This window comes from Anser cygnoides, chromosome 2 (genome assembly GCF_040182565.1).
Source record: "Anser cygnoides isolate HZ-2024a breed goose chromosome 2, Taihu_goose_T2T_genome, whole genome shotgun sequence".
In the NCBI taxonomy this organism is placed as follows: domain Eukaryota; kingdom Metazoa; phylum Chordata; class Aves; order Anseriformes; family Anatidae; genus Anser; species Anser cygnoides.
The window spans coordinates 154,116,356-154,131,500 of record NC_089874.1 but is presented as its reverse complement, the minus strand read 5'-3'; the positions used below and the strand labels follow the sequence as shown (position 1 = coordinate 154,131,500).

Below are 15,145 nucleotides of genomic sequence, written 5' to 3'. Positions count from 1 at the left end.
GAAATAAAAACGTGAAATGGCATGCAGGATCAAAGGTACTGTGTGGGACAAGCAGTCCATCAGGTCTCCTGCAATGATAAATAGAGGATGCTTGAAGAAATAGCAGAACAGTGCAAAGATTAGGGGGTTTATTTATTACTTTTCTTTTTTCTTTTTAGCTTGCAATGTTATGAAGATACGGAATTACCTAAGTCGAGATTAATACTATGGTGTTTGCTTATTAAACTTCTTTAATTACTTTTGACTTTTTTTTTTTTCCTAAGGAATATAAATTCATGTAAACCTTCAGCATTCATAGCCTTGCATCAGTCTAGTTAAAGGCACTCTTGCTCCTTTGCAAAGCTGTCCCGTGCATCCTGTTCAGGCCCCAAATCCCCTGAGAAGCAGACTGGCCCTGTCCATATCTCTTTTGGATCATTTGATGTGAAATTGAGGGGCTTTCCCATGTTACTAATGCCCACGGAGAGCTTGAGGTGTAAGAGTTAGTAGGAGATTTTGGAGTCCCCAAACTTGCTAGAGTAGTGTTAGAGGACCGGCCTTTGCAGGTGAACCCCTATTAGATTCAGTGTCACCTTTTCTACTTGTTGAATGATGTCTCTGGATTGCTTTGTTTCCAAAGTCAGCCACAATGTCTTTTTTGTTTGTTTTTACTACATAAGCCGTCACATACATACAACCATCCTTATTGTCTTTCTCCAAAATGGCAGCATAGCCTTTTCGTTTTAAAGAGGAAGGAAGAAGAGAGAATTTGGTGCGACGGGGACAGGAACTACGCATCGTATGCAGGGTTTAAACACACAAGGATGGTTTATGCTGCTCTGTTGCATCCTCTGTTTCTTAACCATTTCTCATGGCTCAGCTTTGTTTGGCTTGGTTGCTGAATGTCGAGGCGATGTAACTCCAGGCCTTGGTTGTATAACTAGATGTGATGATTTCTTGAAGTTAGGGGGGTTTCCCCTTGTGCGTTATGCTGCCTAATGCACGTGTTCATCCATGAGTTGTTCAGCATATCAAATCGTAGACTTGTAGGTTGAGCTACATCTGCTTTCCTGTGCATTCACATGAGGATGAGCTGAACTGGAACAATTTCTGCCTTGAGTGTAAGGGAAGGGCAGACGCCAAACTCCAGTACAGGGATCTTTGTTGTAAACATCTGTTTAGACAAATTAATTTCACATCTGGAATCAGCTTTTGTTTTTATTGCCCTGAATAACCCATAGTATTGTATGGTAAAAAAAGCAACAAAGTTTATCTCTATGAAGCTTATTTCCTATTCCACTATATCTTGTTAAATGATGTGGGCCTTTTCATAAAGGGCTTCGCTGGTGACCTCCCTCAGAGAAAAGTAATTTATTTCCTTCCTTTCCCCCACCTCGTCTTTTTTTGACCAGTTATTTCTGTATGTGCAGCTCGTTCCTGTTATCCTTTGCTTAGTTCCTTTGAATGTTTTGGTGAGGGACAGATCTTTTCAGGAATCCAAATGGGATGCTGAACCTGGAATTCCTTTCCCTACGTGCCTGTTGATTCCTTGACGGCAGGGGGGAGGAAATAGTTTAGTGAAATAAAATCTCCTTATATAAAACCTGTGTTTCTTGTTTAGCATTTTATATTTATTTGCGTGTTATCCACCAGTTCTTTTCTGCACTGTAATTCCTACCAATTTGCCTGAGTAATATGTAGGTGCTCCTGCTCTGTTGGTGTGTACTTGAATTCTCAGCTCTCTGTGGAGCTCTTATTAAAAACAGCTATTAGATTTGTCTCATTTTCTCTGTTATATTGAGGCTGTTATAAATCTGAGGCTTTACTTTACAACTTTTATGACTGTGTAGTTTACATATTTGTCTCTTCTGCATCTTGGTCTAAGTGATTTGCTGCTGTTCGTATTTTGCAGCTTCTATGAATTCTCCTGTTAGCACTTAAATTTGAAACAAGCCCTCGGAAGCAGCGTTGAAAGGAAATCCTTACAGAGAACTTCTTGAGCCCGTTAGTGATGAACACAAAAGCAAAAAGTCCTTTACCTTTCTGGTATGGCTCGTCTTCTCTCAGTGCTCTTAGAGCACGGTGATGTGGAGGACCTGCAAGTCACGGAGCTGCACCTTGCTCTAGATGTCTTTGAAAGAGACTTTTATTATTTTGTCTTTTGTAATCTCAGTCCAGAAGGCTTTATCAGCAAGTACAGATGAGAATACAATGGTCAAAGATTTTTTTACTCACTTTTTCATTTCATTTCAGCTTTTTGAAGGATGAAATAAGAAAGCGTGTTTCATGATTTCAGATATCTTCTTTTGCCATCCTCTTTAACTTTGCCAGCTGTCTTGTTCTTTCTGAGTCTTTCATGTGTGTGTTTTTCCATTCATAAATGCAGCTTGGCTCTGACCTTTATTATTTTTCCTTTGGCTGCCCAGAGAACAAAGCACTTTTATAAGTGCAACATAAAAACAATTCCAAGTTGACCAAGATTCTGAGTTGTGATTCCTCTTTTTCAGACCGGGACAGATAGGCGGATCTAATTCAGTAAATTATATATTCTTCAGGCATGATTTAGGTCAAATCAATAAAAGGAAGGAGTTATGTTTGTGCATTTTTTTTCTGTAAGCTATTCAGCTCCTTTTCTGTTCTTCAGTGTTCGCAGGTTCAGGTCAGAACAGAATTGTTTAAGAGTGTATTTTGTCTGTTATTTCCTGCCCTTAACGCACAGTGCTCCAGACCTGCATTACAGTGGAGAAGTGAGGGTTGCTGCAACACTGCTGCACATTGTGCCCTGCCAGAGTTTCCTTGAAACAAAGGTAAATTCTGTCCTAATTGCTCCTCAGAACTGGGGCTGTGGATTCTGGAGAAGAAGCAATAAGCTGAGAAAATAGCACTGCTTTATCCAGCCCAGCCTCTTGCTTTGCCTACAGCCGCAGTGGGGTACTGACGCGGGCTCAGCCACTGGCTCCCCTGCCAGGACACGTCGGGGAGGGGACGATTTGTGAGCTCCCGACCCCACTTGCAGGTCTCTTGAAGGTCTCTCCCATTGTCAGTGGGAGCAGAGCACACCCCAAAATGTCTGTGGTCCTTGTACCACCTCTCGGGGAGCTGCTGAAGCGGGATGATGTCTGGGGAAGCTGTTATATTGTCACAATATTGGGCTTTGTTTACAATATTGGGAACACGTGAGCCGGTTTGAGAAGGAAGACATGGTTTGTATATACTGCTGTCAGTGTTTATGTCTCCGTGGGGTTATTGAGGTCCTTCCTATACCACTTATGTCTAAGGAAGAAAACATCAGGTCATGCACGAACTTTACGCGCTTACAAATTTATGCAAAGGAAATTACGTTAGGACACTGGGAAGTCACTTCTGTGTTTGCGTGAGGAGTCGGAGCTCCAAACAGTCTTTGCTCTGAGCATCCTGGGTTTTTATATGTTGCTTTTTAGCATGGGATACTTTACAGACTTAATTTTCAATGCGTCTTTAAGGCCAAGTAAAGAACTACAGTGCCTCTTCATAAAATGAAAATGTTTTTATGCCTTTCACAAGACTTATGTTGATACTTATATAAAAAGAACTACATGCCTTATTTGTACACAGTATTTGAATGTTGTGTGTTTGTTGCGTGCAAAGTAAAAGGAATACCTCTGTAATCAGCCTGATGCCTAGATGTAGGTGACTTGTGGTATGGGATTCCGGAGCATTTCCTATATATTGTTCTAGGACAATCATCTGCTTCCTGCTTCCTTTTTCTGGCAGAATTACTTTGCCTTTCCACAGATAAAGGAAATAGTCTTGTGCTTGTTCTTTTTCAGTCTACTCGAGAATTATTCTTGAAAATGTCCGTGCTCTGTGAAACAACACAAAATGCTTAAAATGAAAATGCTAGGAAATATACTGGAGTTACAAGTGCTTTATCCTGTCCCTGCAAGCACAGGGACTTGGTGATCTAACAGGTTTTGTACCGACTTTGTTCAATTACCCTTCCTCTTCCCTCAAAACAGTAGGATACCTTGGAGCTTTATTAGCTCAGGACTGCATAAGCCAGATCTCCTTCTTAGCTCAAGCCTTCTGTGTGTATTTATGCAACAGCTTTTACATCAAAACAAAATACATATTTTATTTTTACATAGTGGTTTCCTTGGTTTTAATACTAAGCTATTTGATCAAAACCATATGCTTTTGGAACAGTTTTAGTCTTACTAAAAGCATACTGTTCGAGCTACAATACTATATTAACGTATGATTAAATATTTGGCCATTTGAAAACCTCAGTGTTAATGGCTGATGTTAGAATGTTACTTGTCTGCTGTGGGGCTTGGGGTTTGTTTTTGGTAAATAAGCTGTGTAGTTGTTTTGGTTTTGTTTCTACTTTTTTTTCTTCTAATAGGAGATTCACTTTTTTGTTGGACCCTTAGTGGACTATTTTAGGTATCCATAATACCTTGGAAGTGTTCCTTAACTCTTAACCAGCTCATAGTTAAATGTCAAAGTAGATCCATGCATTGTGAGAAATTTTCCCCAAGCCTGGTTTGAAATTTATAGCCTTCTGTTTTTTTGGGGGTTTTCACAGGTTTTTTGTTCTTCTTTTTCCCTTGTGATTCAAATGCTTTCAGGCAATACAACCAGAAAATGAAACTTTGCAGGGCCTTTGGGGAAAAACACAGTACCTACTGGCAATTATAATTAGATAGATATACATATTTCTTTCACTGCACAGAGCAGGCAGTAGCTGGAATAGCTGTGGTTTTGTCTTTGTGGCTTACGGAACAAAAGACAGACTAGGAATCTCATTAAAGTTAAATGCTTATGTAACTAATACCAACAAATTCCTCAAAGAGAGACGGAGATGATAAAGTCACCCTCAAATGGCTGTAGCAGTAGATTCTCTATTTAAAGACACTAAAATGGAAGTAAGGAAAAAAAAAAAAAGTGAAGAGATGCCAGAAGGGAAGGTAAAAGAAGCAGGAAAAGTATTTCAGGAACAATGGTCTGTAATTCAGAATTTCTTTTTCATCTTTGTGTTTAGAATTTCTCTTTGTTTTTGTTGGCTTCAGTTTTGTTTTCTTGGTTCAGACCTCTCTGTATGTCAAATTTGCTATTAAATATATTAAAACAAGTATTTGGCTATATACTAAATACTGTGGGATATATTCTGTGGGGATAACACAGTTTTGTAGGTTAAAAGGGAATCTTTTCCCGTAAGACAAATTTCTTTTAAACGTGCTATCTGATTCAGATCTGTTCTCCTTAGTTTTATATCTGGTGCCATTGACTTTTTGTTCTGTGAAAGCATTCTGTGCTGCAAGCAATTAAGTGTCTACTTCAACGTACACCTTATTATAAATTCCTGCAGTGTTTACCCAACACAAAACGAGGACATGTTCTTGTTTTGGTTGATCTTCTATTGATCTTGCATTAATGAACACACAGAGTTTTCTTAATACAAGTATTCCACACCAATTCGAGTGTCTGGTTTGAAAGAAGTGTATATGTCTCTCTATTAATTCTTTTAAATATTTAAAATATTTTAATTAGTTTTTAGTAAATACATTATTTTGTGGCTTTTTTTGAAAGAATGCTGTTTGTTACTACATTGCAATATATTTTTGAGCTATCTTAAAATAATAGTGTCTACAAGAAACTTCTGACTTTTTTCTTCGCAGATCATGTTCAAAATGAAGAAAACTATGCACAAGTATTAGACAAATTTGGAAGTAATTTTTTAAGTCGGGATAATCCAGATCTTGGCACAGCTTTTGTAAAATTTTCCACGCTTACTAAAGAATTATCGACGCTGCTGAAGAACCTGGTGAGAAATTTCATTTTTTGCTTTTTAGTTTTTCCACAATAAGGTACAGGAACGTTCTCAAGTATTGTACTTCAGTTCCTGATGACTGCTGATAATTTTAGAGATGCTTTGCGTTTTTTTTCAGAAACTAACACAATACTGCATTCAGAGATTATCTGTAGAAAGTGCTACTACAAACTCTCTGTGTTTCATTTTTAATTGGCAGTTAAGAGGAAAGATGAAAATCTTGAGGTTTCATTCTCAAGTGATTTAAGGTGTTCTGTGGACCTTAATTCTAACTCATTCTGTGATTTCAAATATTTCCGGTTAAAAATTTAATACCATTAGTTATGGTTGTTTTTATCTTACCTCAAACCTTTCATCTCTTGGGAAAAAACTAATGATTTGGGGATGATGCTTAGCTGGTGTTAGTGCTCCATTTTCCCTCTTGTATACAAAGTATCCATTGCTTAAATACTAGGCTTTTGAAGACGATGTAAAGGTTTCTCTCTTTTAATGAAAAGAAAGCTTTTTCTCATCTAAAGTTAGTCTCAGGCCTTTTAACTTCTGATGAGAGATGAATAATAAAACCAGTCACAGCAAACAGATCTCTGAATGCTGAAACTAATGAAGCCCCATTTACTGTGAATGTGTATTTTATGGGTTTAATTGCCACTGTATTCAGAAAGTGGAAGCATCAATTTTATATTTTTCTTGTAGCTGGGCTTCTCTCCAAGTGTTGTGGTGTGTAAGGTATAACCAGCGTTGCAGCCTTTCAACTGTAAAACTTCCAGGAGCTTCCTGCTTGGCATCACTGGAAGTATTTCCAGTCCCCTCCTAGTGGGAGGTGTCCCTGCCCAGGACAGGGGACGTGGAACTAAGAGATCTTTAAGGTCCCTTCCAATCCAAACCGTTCTGTAATTCTGTGAAATATCCCTTTGGTCAGTTAGGGTCAGCTGTCCTGGCTGTGTCTCCTCCTGACATAGGCGTCTCCACTGGCAGGGCATTATGAGAAACAGAAAAAAAAAACTTAACTCTTTTTAAGCACTGCTCAGCAACAGCTAAACCGTTGGTGTATTATCAACACCATTTTTCATCACAAATCCAAACCATAGCACTGTGAGAGCTCCTATGAAGAAAACTAACCTTATCCCAGCCAAAACCACTACATGCTGGCACAAGTAAACTGATGTCACTGTTGCAAACACAGGTAGATACTTCATTGTGGGGGCATTTGATTTTGTTTACTTTTTTTAGCATTGAACGATGTTATTCGTCTAAAAAATAATTCAAATTGAACTGTGGCTTGAAGTTCTGTGTCTTCACAAATGAACTCCGTGTTTCTCTATTCCTCAGTTATTTCTTAGATCAGGGACTTTCAACTGGTGTAAGGCGGAATCTCATAAAAGTTGGTCCTTCCTCAACCCCTGCAGCATTTGGTGGCTGCTCTCTCCGAATCCTGAGAGCCCCCAGCACAATCACAGCTGCCTTAGGTCAGATCAAAAGTCCAGGTAACCAGTGCCCTGGCTCTGACTTCCGTGCTGTAATCATAAAACCATCTGCAGCTGAGACTCTGGAGCTGGAGGCCGTATCTTTTTGTTTTGTAGTCCTCGTTAGGTATCACTTCCATTAATTTGTCTAAGGCTTTCTTGAATGTATGCTGTGCTTGGCACTGAATATGGTGGGTTCCTTCAGAGTGCTAAAGTTAAGTGCTCTGAAATGTCAGTTCAATCCCTTTTGAACTTGATCATTTCATTTATTGTTCCCAGATTCGTATATCTTACAAGAAAGTTAAGAATTTCCGTATTTCGCCATGACTTTACAGATAGCAGAGGAAGCCAAAGAAGAATGACAGCTAATTTTCTAGCTGATTTTTAGTTATCCCGATTTCAATGATCCCATTACCAGGATCATCTCATTTGTTTCAGTGTTGGCAATTTTAAAGAACAGTAGATATGCCAGGGGCCTGCTTTCTTCTCTGAAGACTACTGTCATTCTGGGTCATTTTAGTCTCCTTTAAGCTTATTTTAGCATGCAATTAAAATCTGTATTTTAAAATGTGTGTTAAATTGCATTTTGAGGATAGTTTGAGACTGGTTTCTTGGAAGCTCACAGCATTTCTTGCAGGGCTTCTACAGAAATGTTTAACTTCTTTTGGCTGGCAAGCAAGAATTATAGGATCATTGTATTTCATTTTTTAATTTTTTTTTTTTGTTGTTTTTGTTTTTTTTGTTGTTTCTGTGGTGGCAGTGCTTTAAGTAGTGCTTACTGAGAAGAAAAAACTCAAGTTAAAGAGCCCCACCAGATGTGTTCAAGGCTACGTCATACTACTTCAGCTGGTCCATGAAACATTATTTACCTAAATTCTTGTTGACAGAATGTGAAATTGGCTATTGTGAAATTTTCTTCATTTACCAGTCTCAAGCAAGCTTATTTTAACAATGTCTCAGCATTTCAAAAACACTTTTCACCTCTTCTCTCTCCATATGCAAGTCTGCTTTGTTTACCAACTGTTCTGCTTAAGCATAAATCCAATGCAATTGCACCGGAAACAAAAGTTATTCATGGTATAAGAATAGAAATTGAGGTCCAGTGGAAAAGAAACTGGGAGTTGCCATTACACGACACTGAAGAACAACATCCTGTTTGTCCTATTTCTGAGATTTTAGAATCATAGGATACCCTGAGTTGGAAGGGACCCACAGGGATCATAAAATCCAGCTCCTGGCTCCACACAGGACCACCCAAAAATCAGACTATGTGTCTTAGAGCATTGACCAGATGTTTCTTGAACTCTCTCAGGTTTGGTGCTGTGACCACATCCCTGGGGAGCCTGTCCCAGTGCCCGACCACCTCTGGGTGCAGAACCTTTCCCTAACCCCCAGCCTGACCCTCCCCTGTCCCAGCTCCATGCCGTTCCCTCGGGTCCTGTCGCTGTCCCCAGAGAGCAGAGCTCAGCGCCTGCCCCTCCGCTCCCCTCGGGAGGAAACTATAGAATTAGTGCGGAGCTGAAGAATTCACAGATACCTTTAGGAAGAAACGGAGGGAGAAGTGGAATAGGAGAGTCAACAGACTTCTTGTGTATCAGTATTATTCCAGCCTAGCACCCACATCCCTCTGCACTGATCCTGTTTTTTCAGCAATCAGACATAGGCGGACACGTTCAGATGGGAGCACGATGATAGATGTTTCTACTGTCAAGAGCATTTCCACAGATATGTAATCAACAAGGCAGGAACTTAATGGGGTGAAATTTAAACTATTGGGTATCTAAGCAGACGCCACATTTCTACACCAGGCAAGGAGAAGAACAGTTTTCCCAAGTAGTTAGGAATAGTCAGTCGAAGACCTGATAAATCATTGCAATTTCTGTTGGTAGGTGAATTAACATGTGCCTTGCACATTACTTGCCTGTAGCACGGCAGGTTCTTGCTTCTTACTCAAGAAATTAAAAGAAACATTTATTCCCCCCCTCCCCCCCCCCCCCCCCCCCCCAAAAAAAATAACCCACCTAACAGGCTTCCTAAATAGTTAAACAGTATTCAACTGTGAGCTTAAAAAGACTGAAGATTATCTTGATATGTTTTCAGAACTTACTTATGTGCTCTTTTTAAAATTCAGTTTTTATATCACCCTATATATCTAAAGGCTAACTGTGATGCCTTTCTCTCTGATTCAAGTGAATGTTGATTAATTCTTTCCAGACTTTCATTTCCTATTAATTTAGAAAATCTGAGATGGTTGCAACTTCATTAGTGAAGTTACAAGACATGTTGGCATGTCTCATGGTTTGATAAAATCGTAATAAACTTTTAAATATCAGCAGCATCATGTTTTTTCATTTCAGCTCCAGGGCTTAAGCCACAATGTTATTTTCACGTTGGATTCTCTCTTAAAAGGAGACTTAAAAGGTGTCAAAGGGGTAAGTGTTGAAAACGAGCTTTATATTTATGGAAATGCTTTTAAGTTCAGATGTCTTCTGGCTCTTCCATTCACCATGAGATTGTTTCTTAATGGTGGCATCCATTAGTATCTCTGTAGAGGAAAAGAACCTCAAAATTGGCATGGCTACAAGTTCAGATGCTTCTTTAAAATTTCATTGTAAATTCCTGTCTTAAGAAGCACAGGAAATCAATAATTCACAAGGGTTCAAAAATAATTTTTTTTTTTCAACAGTTATTTGAAAGTCTATTTAAAAAAAAAAAGTGTTTTTTGTTACTATTTATGACTTGATACCTTAACTTTAAAAACAAAATTTTAAAAATGCTTGAAGTATTTTTTCTGTTTCCAAAGGACCTCAAAAAGCCTTTTGACAAAGCCTGGAAGGATTATGAAACCAAATTGTAAGTATCTCTCTCTCCCTTCCTCCCTCTCTCTACAATCCCTTTCTTCCTAGTCCCAAGTTATATACTTTGTCTTCGGATATAAATGTGAATACGAACAAGAAATCTGTGTTTTTCCAGTATCGTGATCTCTCTTGTGCACTGATAGAAATAAAATAGTTTGTTTCCTTTGTGAAAGAGTACCCAATATTTCTGTAGTGTAAGGAAGATAATTAATGCTTAAATACTGAACACCGTGCAATGAATTGCGGGGATTTCAGATGGCATTCACACGTTCTTATAACCATATGCATATAATCTATTGATAGTTAAAAAAAAAATAAATTATGTCATTCTGTATTGCAGAACTATGTTTTTGAGAGGCAAAATTTTTAGTGAAGTTAATGTTATTTCTGAAATATCTGTGCTTAAAAAAAAAAAAAAAAAATAAAAAAAAATAAAGTTTTCTTACTGTGGTACCTGTCTACAGGTAAAGAATGATTTGAAAAAATAGAAAGCTGGCAACAAGTAGCACCTTTGTTTCAGAAACGTTAGTGGAATGGCTCAGAATGCTCAGGCAGTGTTAGGCACCATCTGTTGCTTTTATCAGAACTAAAGAGGTCTCAGGAGTTGATTCATTTTTTTTGCTTGTTTATTTTGGTATCCTCTATTTCCCTTTTAATCATGTTATTAGGTTTGCTTCACTTATGTCTAACCAGGGGAACAAAGAAAAAACAACTTTCTTTTTACATTTTTTTTCAGTATATCAGTGAAAGAAATAAGGAATTTTCTGTTGTTTAAAGTTCAGAGATCAGTAAACAAACAAATCCCCACATCCCCTATCTTCCCTGCCCCGACAAGGGGCACCAGTCTAAAACACACACTGCTTTGTCATGGGTTTTACAGAAGCACAGGTTCAGTGTTTATCTTCTCAAAAGTGTAGCTAAAGAGGAGAGATAAATAGTTGAGATTTTTCTACTCTGTACTGAGAAATATAGAGCAGTAGCAGAGAAACTACTCTGAAATCTGAATAAGGGGAGCCACATGATAAAGCTGTAATTAGAAAATCTCAGGATGGCGTCTTAGTTCTATATTTGTATTTCGCTATTTCAGACTTCACTGTTGGCTTTCTCTGAAAATGTAATGACTGGAAGTCATATCATTTGGTGTATGTGGTAAACTTCATGCTGTCATCTCGCTTTTCTTAATGCCTGCTGTAGGAAGCAAGAAACTTGTTTAAGATATTTTGCCATTTTCTTACCAAGTCAGTAGTTTCTTATATGTATGATTGACATTGCAGTATATAAAGATGACAGCTATGGAGAACATCATATAGAAAAAAATTACATACAGATTCTTCTCACTCCCTCCCCCCCCTACTCAGTAGCATAGTTAAAGGATTTAAAGGAGGAAGGACAGCTTCATGACTGGATTAAAAAATAATACTAATAAAAAGTTTCATTATTGATGGATTAAAAAAAAAGGGAAGATTTACTATCATGGGGTACTCATCTCCAGAATGATTTCTTTAATATAATACTCACTTAAGAAAACAAAAAACAAACAAATGAAAAACCTAGATCACATGATAGAAGAAATTTCCTAAAATCTATTCTAATTTCAGTACAAAAATTGAAAAGGAAAAAAGAGAGCATGCGAAACAGCATGGGATGATACGAACGGAAATAACAGGAGCTGAGATAGCAGAAGAAATGGAGAAGGAAAGGCGGCTATTTCAGCTACAGATGTGTGAAGTAAGAAGTTTCAGCTTTTAATTAAGATGCTGTAACATAGAGTGCTTTGTGGGTCTGTCTTAAAGCAGATTTCATCACATTTATCATTTAGTGGGGGTGGAGGGAGGAAATTATTTCAATGTAATATAGTACAGCAATATAAGGATAGTTTCTTTAGCAACTATGAAACCTGGCTTCCTTTTTGTTTTACTCTGTTTTTTGTTTTTGTTTTTAGATTGTTATAATAAGGTTTGTGGGCTGAAAATGCACCACAGAAGTATTTTTTATCTTTCAGGTGTATGGCTGAGCTTTCAGGAAGAAATTTTTTTAGGAATGACCATATAAAGTGTTACCTAATTTATATTTAACAGTGGTGGACTGATAGTTTGAGTCAACACCCAAATTGAACACAAAGATTATTAATTAATTGAGCAAATGATGTTTTATTGTTTGAAAATAGTTGAACGTTGTAAGGCATGATAATCAGCATATTTTTTCACTGTCCATACAGTATCTTATTAAGGTTAATGAAATCAAGACGAAAAAAGGTGTGGACCTTCTGCAGAATCTCATTAAGTATTATCATGCACAATGCAAGTAAGTGCAATGCTGTTAAGTTTTATTTACAATATTTCATTTACATCAGTGATTGCTTTCCATTGTTCTGAATTTGTTTTGGTGACATCAGGAATTCTCACCACAATTGTGACCTGCCAGCTGACTTGTTAGGCTGAAGTCTTTCAGTAAAGAGTATAAAAGTAACTGGTAGAGGAGCCTGATAGAGAAAGAGGCCGAAGGAAAACAGTACATGTTGCATACAAAGTTCATTTTAGTTCCTGAGGCATGGTAGAACAGAATTTTAGAAGTAGCTTGTTTATTCTATTTAACAGTCTCATGTGGATTGTTTTAAACCATTGTGAAAAACATTAATTTCTTTGAAATCCTAAAGCTTCCTAAGGAAATTCTTATCCCCCGAAGGGGTTAAAAAAAAAAGCTTCACAGTGATAAAAATCAATTGATTTTCTTCACATTTCTAACTTAGAATAAATGCCTGAGGATAGAAGTAGGAATTGTTTATCTACAATAGCATGTATGCCCTGCAATAAACTGCTAACTAGTAAATTCAGCAGTGCAGTTAATTGAATGTGCGGTATTTGTAACATTTTACAAGACTAATTGTTAAACTTTTACGATTACTATCTGGCAAGAATTACATGTATTTTAGGTGTTGCCACCTCATTTACTAACATGAAATTCTTGTTTGGATCATAGTTTTATATAGTGAAACTAAATTCAGCAAGGTAAATTAAATATATCTGGACTGAAATACAACTTTCAGGCCTTTCCAAAGTATATTGCTGTTAGAGGAATGTGTAATCTGTGGTGGAAAATGGTTAGATTGATAGTAAAACTGTTCACATTGGGATAGAGGTGTTCTTATTTCTGAACATGGAGCTGGGTAAGTTTTTAATGTAATGGGAGGGGGGAAAAAAAAGCAAAACCAACCTACTTTGTTTTATGAATTATTTGTATTCCTGATGAATCACAGGTATTTTTCATTATAGTTTCTTCCAAGATGGCTTGAAAACAGCTGATAAACTTAAACAATATATTGAAAAGTTGGCTGCTGACTTATATAATGTAAGTTTGCTTGTAAATAGTTGAATGTCTGAAAATAGACTTTTTTTTTGTTTATATGGATGAATTTTAAATATTTATATCCTATAAATTGTGTTCTTTGACTCTGTGCATATAGCTAGACCAAAGAAAAACATCTTGTCTCTATCTTAAAGCTTGTATTCTGTTGTTACAGTTATAAGGAAAAGCAGCTGTCATTCTAGTACTGATTTAATGTTGCATTTAAAGTAGACCTAGTTTAAAATGGGAATCTTCGAATTGGATTACATTACTAGCACCAATTTTAGCTGCCACTTTCACCTTTTTTCCCCGTGTACAGCTGCTTGATGATACCACCACAGTTTGGGTTAATTAACTTTCCTGTGGTGTTCATGGAAGGCACATAGTAATGTATAATCAAAGCTCATTTGTCACCCAAGTGCTTTTGTATTTTATAATCGGAATTACAATAATTCCATTTGCTATTGTAGTTTGTGGCTAGATTAAACAGTATTTCCATTCCTTAAGTCATCTGTCAAGCTTATTGGAGTTAATTAATATTTCAGTGACTGGCTTAGTTGCATTAGATGTAATGAACTGTTCAAGTGTAACAGAACAGGGCATACAGAACTGTGTATTTACCTTAGCTTGCAACTTGTAGTTTATAATGGTGATCTCTTTCAATAGATAAAGCAGACACAAGATGAAGAAAAGAAACAACTTACCGCTCTTCGTGATTTGATAAAATCTTCTCTGCAGCTTGATCAAAAGGAGGTAAATAATTTAGATGTACTATTTTCAGAGATAATGTGAATTTATGAATTCTGAATTCAGAAATTGGTTTAATTCATTCTCAGTTTGTGTATCAATTTATTTAGAAGAGTTACTTTATGAAGAATGCAACAAAACTAATATTCAGTGTCCAACTACATTTCCACAACCAATACCTTCCTAATCCATGGTTTCACTTTAATGTATCAAAATAATTTATTCAATGTTTTTTGTACAGGTTTTTTTTTTTAATTTACTGTTGTGGTAGTTTTAGTCTGCTGGGCAGCTGAGCTCTACCACAACTACCATTTCAATGCCCCTCCTCAAAGGGAAAGGGGGAGAAAATACGATGGAAGGGGCTCAAGGGTTGAGATAAGAACAGGGAGATCACTCAATAATTATCATCATAGGCAAAATAGACTCAGCTTAGGGACATTAATATAATTTATTGCCTATTATAGAGCAGCGAGAAACTAAAAGTAAACTGAAAACACCTTCTCCCCCCGAGTGGCACAAAGGAACCTGTGGTCAGTCCATGACGCTCCCATGAGATGCCGTCCTTCCCGAACTGAGCCTGCGGGGGCTGCCCACGGGCAGCAGCTCTTCAGGAACTGCTCCCACACGGCTCCGTCCCACGGGGTCCATCCCCCAGGAGCAAACTGCTCCAGCACGGGTCCCCCACGGGCGGCAGCTCCCCCCAGCCCCCCTGCTCCTGCGTGGGCTCCTCTCCACGGGCTGCAGCTCCGGCCCGGGGCCTGCTCCTGCGGGGGCTCTCCATGGGCCGCAGCCTCCTCCAGGCCACATCCACCTGCTCCACCGGGGCTCCTCCACGGGCTGCAGCGTGGAGATCTGCTCCGTGTGGGACCCGTGGGCTGCAGGGGGACAGCCTGCTCCACCAGGGGCCTCTCCACAGGCCGCAGGGGAACTGCTGCTGCCTG

General features: G+C 38.1%; 1 protein-coding gene across 7 annotated transcripts in view; it reads left to right on the top strand.

Annotated features, from left to right (window-relative positions):
- Positions 1 to 15,145, top strand: part of ASAP1 (ArfGAP with SH3 domain, ankyrin repeat and PH domain 1) — a 146,834-nt gene that overhangs the window by 75,992 nt on the left and 55,697 nt on the right. For all 7 annotated transcript variants that reach the window (XM_048048676.2, XM_066990742.1, XM_066990747.1 and 4 more), the window contains 7 exons: positions 5,640 to 5,785; positions 9,612 to 9,686; positions 10,058 to 10,107; positions 11,711 to 11,840; positions 12,331 to 12,416; positions 13,385 to 13,460; positions 14,124 to 14,210. In XM_048048676.2, coding sequence (XP_047904633.2) covers positions 5,640 to 5,785; positions 9,612 to 9,686; positions 10,058 to 10,107; positions 11,711 to 11,840; positions 12,331 to 12,416; positions 13,385 to 13,460; positions 14,124 to 14,210 — 650 coding nt within the window. The remainder of the gene's footprint in view (positions 1 to 5,639; positions 5,786 to 9,611; positions 9,687 to 10,057; positions 10,108 to 11,710; positions 11,841 to 12,330; positions 12,417 to 13,384; positions 13,461 to 14,123; positions 14,211 to 15,145) is intronic.